We start from the raw sequence: 9,886 nt of genomic DNA on the forward strand, positions 1-9,886 counted from the left end.
GACGTTTGGCTCACTGGTCACTTCCACCTGAGAGAGCACCTTCCTGGTTTTGTATTAAACAGGAAGTTCTTGCCCCTATTTTGCCTTTGCAAAGCCTTTCTATCAAACTAATCGGAGAAGTTAAGTTACACCCCAGTATCTCGCATTTGCACTTGGTATGGAAAAAAGTGTCCAGAGTGTTTAATTCGGACATTTATTTAAATGTTGCCTCAAGCATATGGCTGAACCCAAAATTATGTATTAATAAGTCCCCTTTCTGCTGGATTTTGAGGGGCGTTAATACACTCGGTGACCTATATGAGAGTGGAGTGTTGAGATCTTTTAAAAATTTGGTTCAACATTATGGAATTCCCAGATCTCAATTCTATAGGTATTTACAGCTGCGCCACCTGCTCTGTATTGTTTTTGGGAGTAGCATACACCCCCCTAAAGCGGCAGATACTCTGGGAGAGGTGATTACGGCTTTTGGAAAAGGTCATGAGGCATCAGTGTATTACTCCCTGCTAATTCAGAGTCTGGGGGATGGAGCTTCAACTTCTCTCAAGAGATTATGGGAGAAAGATTTAAATTTGGTATTGAAGGAAGGAGTGTGGGCTAGGATTCTAAAAATGTCAAGTCTACATCTAGAGATGCAAGGGTGCGCCTTCTGCAATTTAAGATTTTACATAGATTCTATTGGACTCCCTCTAGATTGTATAGGCTTGGTCTTAAAGACACACCCACCTGCTGGCAATGCCAATCAGAAGATGGAGACTTTTTGGGGGTGTGTTAAGATCCAGGAATTTTGGTTGAAAGTTCAGAGTTTTTTGTGTGACGTTTTAGGCACTCAAATTTCATTCTGCCCCAGACTCTGTATTTTGGGCGATGGGGTGGTCATAAATTTTGGGGATAAACATATAAAAAAATTGGGTTCTGACCAGCATTATGGTTGGCAGGCTAATTATTTTATGGGTATGGAAGTCGGATAGGGCGCCCTCATTTCCGGAGTGGTGTGCGGAGATGGGGAGGGTGGCTGCTTTTGAAGAGATGTCAAGCAGAAGGCTGGGGGTTCAGAATTTGTTTGACAGGAAGTGGGGCAATTACTCTGTGTTTTGGGGGGACTCTCGAGGAGGGGCTGGGGAGAGAGATGTTTAGTTTTAATTATATATGATAATTATGTTGTTTTTTGTTTTTGTTTTCTTGTTTTTTTTTGTGTGTGTATCTACACTATATTGCCAAAAGTATTCGCTCACCCATCCAAATAATTCAATTCAGGTGTTCCAATCACTTCCATGGCCACAGGTGTATAAAATGAAGCACCTAGGCATGCAGACTGCTTCTACAAACATTTGTGAAAGAATGGGCCGCGCTCAGGAGCTCAGTGAATTCCAGCATGGTACTGTGATAGGATGCCACCTGTGCAACAAGTCCAGTCGTGAAATTTCCTCGCTACTACATATTCCACAGTCAACTGTCAGTGGTATTATAACAAAGTGGAAGCGATTGGGAATGACAGCAATTCAGGCCACGTAAAATGACAGAGCGGGGTCAGCGGATGCTGAGGCGCATAGTGCGCAGAGGTCGCCAACTTTCTGCAGAGTCAATCGCTACAGACCTCCAAAGTTCATGTGGCCTTCAGATTAGCTCAAGAACAGTGCGTAGAGAGCTTCATGGAATGGGTTTCCATGGCCGAGCAGCTGCATCCAAGCCATACATCACCAAGTGCAATGCAAAGCGTCGGATGCAGTGGTGTAAAGCACGCTGCCACTGGACTCTAGAGCAGTGGAGATGCGTTCGAATCACGCTTCTCCATCTGGCAATCTGATGGACGAGTCTGGGTTTGGCGGTTGCCAGGAGAACGGTACTTGTCTGACTGCATTGTGCCAACTGTGAAGTTTGGTGGAGGAGGGATTATGGTGTGGGGTTGTTTTTCAGGAGCTGGGCTTGGCTCCTTAGTTCCAGTGAAAGGAACTCTGAATGCTTCAGCATACCAAGAGATTTTGGACAATTCCATGCTCCCAACTTTGTGGGAACAGTTTGGGGATGGCCCCTTCCTGTTCCAACATGACTGCGCACCAGTGCACAAAGCAAGGTCCATAAAGACATGGATGAGCAAGTTTGGTGTGGAAGAACTTGACTGGCCTGCACAGAGTCCTGACCTCAACCCGATAGAGCACCTTTGGGATAAATTTGAGCGAAGACTGTGAGCCAGGCCTTCTCGTCCAACATCAGTGTCTGACCTCACAAATGCGCTTCTGGAAGAATGGTCAAAAATTCCCATAAACACACTCCTAAACCTTGTGGAAAGCCTTCCCATAATAGTTGAAGCTGTTATAGCTGCAAAGGGTGGGCCGACGTCATATTAAACCCTATGGATTAAGAATGGGATGTCATTAAGTTCATATGCGTCTAAAGGCAGGTGAGCGAATACTTTTGGCAATATAGTGTATTTGTGACCACAGGGGTGTTCGTTGGGGGTTAGAGTGGGTTTGGTGATTGGGGAGGGGCATTGGGGGGGTTAAATGTTGATTCAGTGTATATATGTTGTGTTTTTTGTTTTGTTATATGTTTATGAATCAAGAAAAATGTTAAATGAAAAAACAAAACAGACATGTGGGCATGGAAATCTGGAAAAACAATTTAAAAAATAAAGTAAAAGTTTTCTTTTAAGGATTGGGTTAGTCTGTAGTGATCAGTGTTGGGCAAGCTACTCAAAAAATGTAGCATGCTAAACTACCAACTACTCAACAGAAAATCTGTTAAGCTAAGCTAAAAGCTACACTTCAGAGAAAGTAGCAAATTACACTTCAAGCTACAAGCCAAAAGTAGCTTGCTACATTTAAGCTATTTCATATATTTTTTTCAACCAGATGCACAGAACATACTCTCATAGACAAAGCATCTAATAGACTTATTCACATAATGTTTATCAAAGCCATGGTACAGTATAGTACAGTAAAGTGCAATACAGTATTCCAGTATGCAGTGTGGTGCAATATAATATGCATGTAAAATACTCATAAAAATTTTTTATTTATACATTACCTATACAAACCCATGTGTTCAAAATGAAAATGCACTCTTTTAACATTTTATTTTTCATATTTAAACTACCACCTCTATAAACCCATACCCATTTGAACATAATTTCCTTTGCACATTCCTCTATAACAACTCTGTACATTTATTATTCATCTTATCTTGTAATTCTGTGTTTTGCTGTTGTATTTCTGTATGTACTGGAAGCTTCCGATCAGAGACGAAATTCCTTGTGTGTGTGTGTGTGTGTGTGTGTGTGTTTGTGTGTGTGTGTGTGTGTGTGTGTGTGTGTGTGTGTGTCTGTGTGCACCAAATGATTCAGCAGCAAGCACATGAGCTTTTTGAGTCATTCAGATTGAATCGCGAACTGATACAGACCGCTTTGCTATAACGTGTGACCAATTCATTGTAAAGAACTGACTCAGATGAGCGATTCATTTGTGATTCGGACATCTTTAGTTCTGATTCAAAACTGGCTAATCAAAAATATAGCTTTGCTACTGAAAAGCTACTTGATTTAAAAACTAACGAAGCTACCTCCTTGCTACTCAGAAATGTAATTAAGCTAATAGCTTCATTATTTGTAGCGAAGCTACTGCCCATCACTGGTAGTAATTATAATTCGATTTATATAAAAAATAATAGAAGTCTATGGTATGTTCCCATTTAGATTTAGCTACCCTTACAAAAATCAAGAGTTTCTGGCAAATTTGCCCGATTATTTTCACATGTAAATGAGCTTTGCGGCAAACTTGCGGCAAATTGTCCACTGTTGCCAAAGGTTTGCTGCAGGTTCACCATTTGTGGTGAATCACAAGCTCATTTGTATGTAAAAATAATAAAAGGCATATTTGCTGCAAATTTGTGGCAAGTTTGCGTCTAGATTGCCAGAACTCTAGATTTTTTTTATGGGTAAGTAAATGTGTTTGTCTTGGGGGGAGGGCAGTCAATGGTCCCAATGAGAAAAATGGCTTAATAAACATACTAAATAAATGGTGGTTAAAAATATAGATTTTTTGATGCATCGCAATCTTTGAACAATCTCAATACTGATTCTTAAATTAGATCTTTTACTCTATATGTTACTCTAATGCTCTATAATGCAAGTAAATCACTCACATGTGCAAACAAATCTTGTGCTATGCAACTAAAAATGTCTATGATTAGCCACTGGCTAGTAAATGTTCAGATTTCACTCACCAGTGATTGATAAGTATAGTGGAGAAGTTATGAGCACAGAGGTCCTTTGTCTGCGTGTTGAGAGTAAAAGTTTGGTTTATCTCATTCTGTGTTCAAAGACAAGATCCACGAATCTATATGTCATTGAATAATGTATCTTTTAATACCCTTGGTGTTTTTTTTAGTCAGTTGTTGATTAAAAACAACAACAAAAAAAGAAACATTTAATTATAGTCACACATGGATGCGCTAAAGAAATTACACACGTCTTCTCTTATACGCGCTTATTGGCTGATGCCGTTAGTCTTAAAGAGACAGTATCGATTAAGCACATGTTCTATATATCAATGTAAATGCTTGTAAATAGTACAAATTAATGCAAGTAAACAATAAAAATTTACCAAAAATATATATGCAACATAATATATGCAATTTCAAGACATTAACTGATGGAATAGACTGAATTTGAACATTTTTCAAAAGCTAAAATGTGACCAATTTGATGAAAAACTACTGATAAAATATAATTTGTAAAATTAATATTTTCGAATTGTACCTAGAAGGTTCCTTTATAATTAAGAGCATTAGCTGAGAGAGAATTTATTTTATATGTAAGCAAAATGGACAGCGTAATAAAAACCTACCCATATGAATCGAGATCGAGATCGGAATCAAAAGCTTATGAATCGAATCAAAGTGGGAAATCTGTATCAACACCTGGCCCTACTTAATAATGCCATTATGACAATGTAAAAATGCAAAAAGGCTTCTGTAATGGCAAGGTTTAGGGGTAGGGGTAATGGGTTGGGTTAGCAGGGAGTAAATATCATTAGCTCAGAATAAAAACAATAGAAGTTAGTGGAAAGTCCCCACCATGATAAAAAAAATATAATAGATGACTGAACTTCCCAGATGCCCCACTTTACCTGTATTCACTATGTGTTATGAAATGGCCTGTATTGTAAATCATTAAAAAACAGTCTTTATATCTGCTTTTAGATCATAAATGCCACAACAACAATCATGTTGCTATGGAAACACATGTATCCAATACCCATTTAGCACTTGAGGGTGTGTTTGTACAGTATAGTACATTTTCATATCCTGCACACACATAGTATGCAACAGATTGAATGGAAAGGTTTCTCACTGTTGCCAGCAGCTATTCTGAGTTCAGTTTCTGAGCCGTTCGGACAACAACGTTAAAGAACAACCAAAGACACATGCCACGGCCAGTCGAACGCATCTGGTGTGTTTGATTAATGAACAAATGAACACTAAAGCCCTGCATGCCCACAGCTGAGGTTCACTAGAGCTGTTGGCATCAAGGTCAGAGTGCATTAGTGACCTGTGGGTCAGAACTCAAGTTCTTTAAAACACGCGGTGCTGGTTGCATTGTTATTTATGGTGACCAGTCAGCAGCGACCTTTGACCCCAGCTGCTGTAGAAACGGTAAATTGGCTGAAGTGCAATGTGTTTCATTGGGGCCATTAGGGCCCGTCAAAACCGAGATTTAAAACATCTGCTCTTGCGCGTGCTGAGTGCGCGTGTGGGGTGGAATTCCCATGAGAGGGGTCGGAACGAGCCAAACGCAACAAGTGATTATTATGGGTTACACTGTGCTGACACCGTTAACGACAAACTACAGCCGGTCCAAGGACCAGGGTCATTTATTTTGATTCATTTAGCTGATGATTTTGTCCAAAGTTATTTTCAGCACTTGCAAAAAAGTACTATGTGGTTAGCTGGTCTCTCAGTCTGGTCGAGCTGGCTAAACTGGTCTATTTTGATGGCTTTAGGTGGATTTGGGGCATTTTTCAGCACTGGTTAGACTTAGACCAGCTAAACCAGCTTGGCTAGGCTAGTAGACCATCTAGACCGCCTTAAACCAGCTAAAACCAGCAAATCTACTTACGTTTTTTTTCAGCAGGAATAGTAATACTATTCTTTGTAATAACTATTGTGAATATGCTGACCAAATATATACCATCTGATGCCATCACTGTACTGTACCTATTTTGCTCAAGGGCACAATGGTGATAGGTTTGAACCTGCAACCTTTCAGTTAGCAGCCCAGATTTTAACCACTAAGCCACACCACCCATATAGTATGCATTTAAACATATTCACGTTTACATTTACATTTATTCATTTAGCAGATGCGATTATCACAAGCAAATTACGAGTTAGGAGATCTTACCTCCCTTCCAGAATGCCGCTCAATGGCCTTCCTGACTTTGCCGTACGTTCCTCTTCCCAGGGTCTCCAACAGCTCGTAACGATGCTTTAGGTTGTGTTTGTGATGATGTTTCTTCACACCTGAGCTGCTGCGTTTGACCTCACCGGGGCCCTCAGGGGCCACCGCAACCACCGAGGGGCCCGACGGGTCACCTGGCCTATGTGTCTCCATCACCCGGGAGGATGACATTTGACACGTCCCTTTACGTATTAGTATCTTGACTAAATGCTTTCGAATTATATTGATAATATAAAATAAAACTAATAAGACCTAATTAGCATATAAATAAATAAATAAATTACAAGGAAAGGTTTAATTATGTCAACATATGAACTAATTTATGATTGTCAATAATGACTTATTTTTCAATGAGGCGTCTATCTATTCTACCTATGGTCAGCTCTGGTAGGCTATCTAAGAAAAAAAATAATCTCAGTCTAGTTATGAGCAATAAAACAGGGATACTAAACGGACTAAAAATATTCTACAAGGCATAATATTCAAATGACACATTCCACTGGAATCAGAATGTGGCAGAACATGATTCTATGGCACCTATACAACTGCTACAATGAATCACTCACAATTAGAACGACAATCAGTATGTTGTGTTCTATTCTATAATGACACGTGCTATTCTATTATGACGTTCGCAATTCCATTATGACGTTTTCTCTTTCCCGTGGCGCGTGCGATCATGATTTCTCCGCTATTCCTTTGTTTCAATCTACCGCAGAAACCCTCCCCGTGTCTGAGCCGAGAAAGCAGCGACCGCGCCGGCGTTCTGGATATAAATCACCCTCATTCTGTCCGCGGATCCGCCGTGCTCTCAGTCAGCTCGGTTCCGATGCCGGTGATCCGTGGTATGAGACTCGGTGTGCGGGGATCTGATTGAATGATGCGCTGCGCTGCCGTGTCGGATGTGGCCATGATTCGGTGTGTGCGCCCCTTTTCTCTCCTCCTCGTGTCCTGATCTCTGATTCCTTCTCTCTGTCCTTCAGACTGAGAAACAGAAAATAAAGACTGGAGAGAGGGAGAGGCGGAGTCACTGCTTTCTTTACCTCTCTCTCTCTCTCTCCGTCTCTCTCTTTGTCTGACTCTGATTTGTGGACACATCTTTGGAGACATTCTGATTTACTAGAGTGAAAACAGAGCAAATGTTCAATCTTTTACTGATAACCAGTGGTCGATTTGTAAAAAAAATTAAAAAATAAAGGGGATGGTGTTGTCAAAGACTTTTTTGTTTTGTTTGGGGTTTTTTTGGTCTTATACTCATGGGTTATTGACAAATAAGGTTGTCCAAGGTGTTAAAATGAGAAATCTTTTAAAAATCTAGTTTAAAACTCGCATCAGGTCTCCTAAGCAACCAAATTGGCCCGGTTGCTAGGGAGGGTAGAGTCACATGGGGTAATCTCCTGGTGGTCGCTATAATGTGGTTCTCGCTCTCAGTGGGGGCGCGTGGTGAGTTGTGCCTGGATGCCGCGGAGAATAGCGTGAAGCCTCCACACGCACTAGGTCTCTGCGGTAACGCGCTCAACAAGCCACGTGATAAGATGTGCGGATTGACGGTCTAAAACGCGGAGGCAACTGAGATTCGTCCTCCGCCACCTGGATTGAGGTGAGTCTCTACGCCACCACGAGGATTTAGGGCGCATTGGGAATTGGGCATTCCAAATTGGGGAGAAAAAGGGGAGAATATAAGAGTTTGTAAATCAGAATCGAATCAAATCAGGAAATTGAAATGCATAGTTTGGGCCATGTAGTTAGTTTTTTTTAATTAATATATTTGTAATGTACCTATTAAGAAGGTTCCCTGTATAATTAACAGCATTAGCTGAGAGATCATTTCTTTTATATGTAAAATAGACTTTATAACTGAAATATACCCAAATTAATCAAAATTAAATCGAATGGAACAGCTGGAACAGAGGGAAGAATGAAGGAAAGACTTTCGAAGATTCATGTTGTCATGTTAACCACTTAACTGAGTAATAATATAATATTTTATATTATGATTAAATAAAGTGTTTTAGAACTTTGCATGTGTGTAAACTGCTAGACCTAAGCTCCAATGGGGAACCAGCTTTCATTTGCATAGAAACTGTTTTGCTCATTGGTTCAGAATGGAACTCATATATCATAGTATGATATAAGATATATTTGAATTTCAGACGTTCAAAGGTCTACAAGCAAATGTAACTCTTTCATAACTTAGCGGGAAAGATAACAGCTTTGTTCGTGAGCCAAATGTTGCCACATTTCCTTGGTTATGACCATTATAAATAAACCACTAAAATACTGACCAAGTTTGGCTGAACTACAAGAACAAAAGTGTTAATCAGGGCTTATATGCTTTCTGTCCATACTGTGATGTTTATATTGAGCACTTTGGCTTACTAACTGCAAATTTTAAGGCTCTATTTTCTGTAACGCTGCTATAAAACCATATGTATTGTGAAGAGATATACAAATAAAACAAACTTGACTTGAACTAACGCATGCATGGCTGAAATAAATTGCAGGGAATGAGTTACCTCCAGCTCAAATGCTTAAATCTCACTCCACATATTCTGTCTCAGCCAAACAGGGTTGTTTTATTTTGTTTGCTTCTTTTTGGATCCAGCTTAGCGTAAATTAGCCTCTGACTGGCGGAGGGGAAGTTTGAGTCAAACAGACTGCAGACACAGTTGTTTGTCTTTGTTTGAGCTGTGTTAAGCAGTCAGGTAGCGGACTTCAGACTCAAGCGGTAACTGTGTATGTGTGCTGTTCCAAGATTTGTATCTCAAATGAAACTTGGCCTTAGATGCACCCTGGCATCAGATATCAGGATATATTGCTCCCTACTGGTGAAAATGCAACTGTAGGTCAGTTATTAAGGTCAGTTTGTAAGAGTAACATAGTTCATCTAAAAATAAAAAGTTTGTCATCATTTACTAAACCTGCACGACTCTCGTTCTTTTGTGAAACACGAGGAGAGTCTAGCTGAATGTCCAAGCTGCTCTCTTCAATACAATGAGGATGAACGAGGACAAGGGGCTGTCAAGCTCATAAAAATTCAAAGAAGTGTCATATTGAAAGAAATTCCTCAAAAGGTAAAAAAGATATTTTATTAAAATAAGATTCCTCCTCAAACCCTGTGTGGCTGACAGTTATTTAAACAATTATGTAACAAATATTTTTATACAAAGGGCCTGCTGAATTTTTTATAGGGTCATATATCCTTGATCCTCAGAAATGTTATGGTTTCATTTTTCTCTTGGACATCAAACAAAGGTTTGTTTTAAGATGTTTCATTCAGGTATTTGAAGTCCTTCAGGCATCTGGCACAGTTTTCACCATAACTGCTTTAAGTTCATCACACAAACCTGCACAGCCACGTTCCCTGCACTCACCAAAATTAAAAACAGCAGGATCCAAAGAGGACAAAGAACGACATGAGGTAAGAGAGTA

At 39.9% G+C, this 9,886-nt stretch overlaps 1 protein-coding gene across 1 annotated transcript in view; it reads right to left on the reverse strand.

Moving 5' to 3' along the window:
* Window positions 1-7,580, reverse strand: part of LOC127435609 (NUAK family SNF1-like kinase 1) — a 30,983-nt gene extending 23,403 nt beyond the window's left edge. Inside the window, exon 1 of the mRNA XM_051689200.1 lies at window positions 6,398-7,580. Within this exon, the coding sequence (XP_051545160.1) occupies window positions 6,398-6,625 (228 nt within the window). The 5' untranslated portion in view covers window positions 6,626-7,580. The remainder of the gene's footprint in view (window positions 1-6,397) is intronic.
* Window positions 7,581-9,886: the final 2,306 nt, after the last annotated feature.

The sequence above is a fragment of the Myxocyprinus asiaticus genome, chromosome 46, assembly GCF_019703515.2.
Source record: "Myxocyprinus asiaticus isolate MX2 ecotype Aquarium Trade chromosome 46, UBuf_Myxa_2, whole genome shotgun sequence".
In the NCBI taxonomy this organism is placed as follows: Eukaryota; Metazoa; Chordata; class Actinopteri; order Cypriniformes; family Catostomidae; genus Myxocyprinus; species Myxocyprinus asiaticus.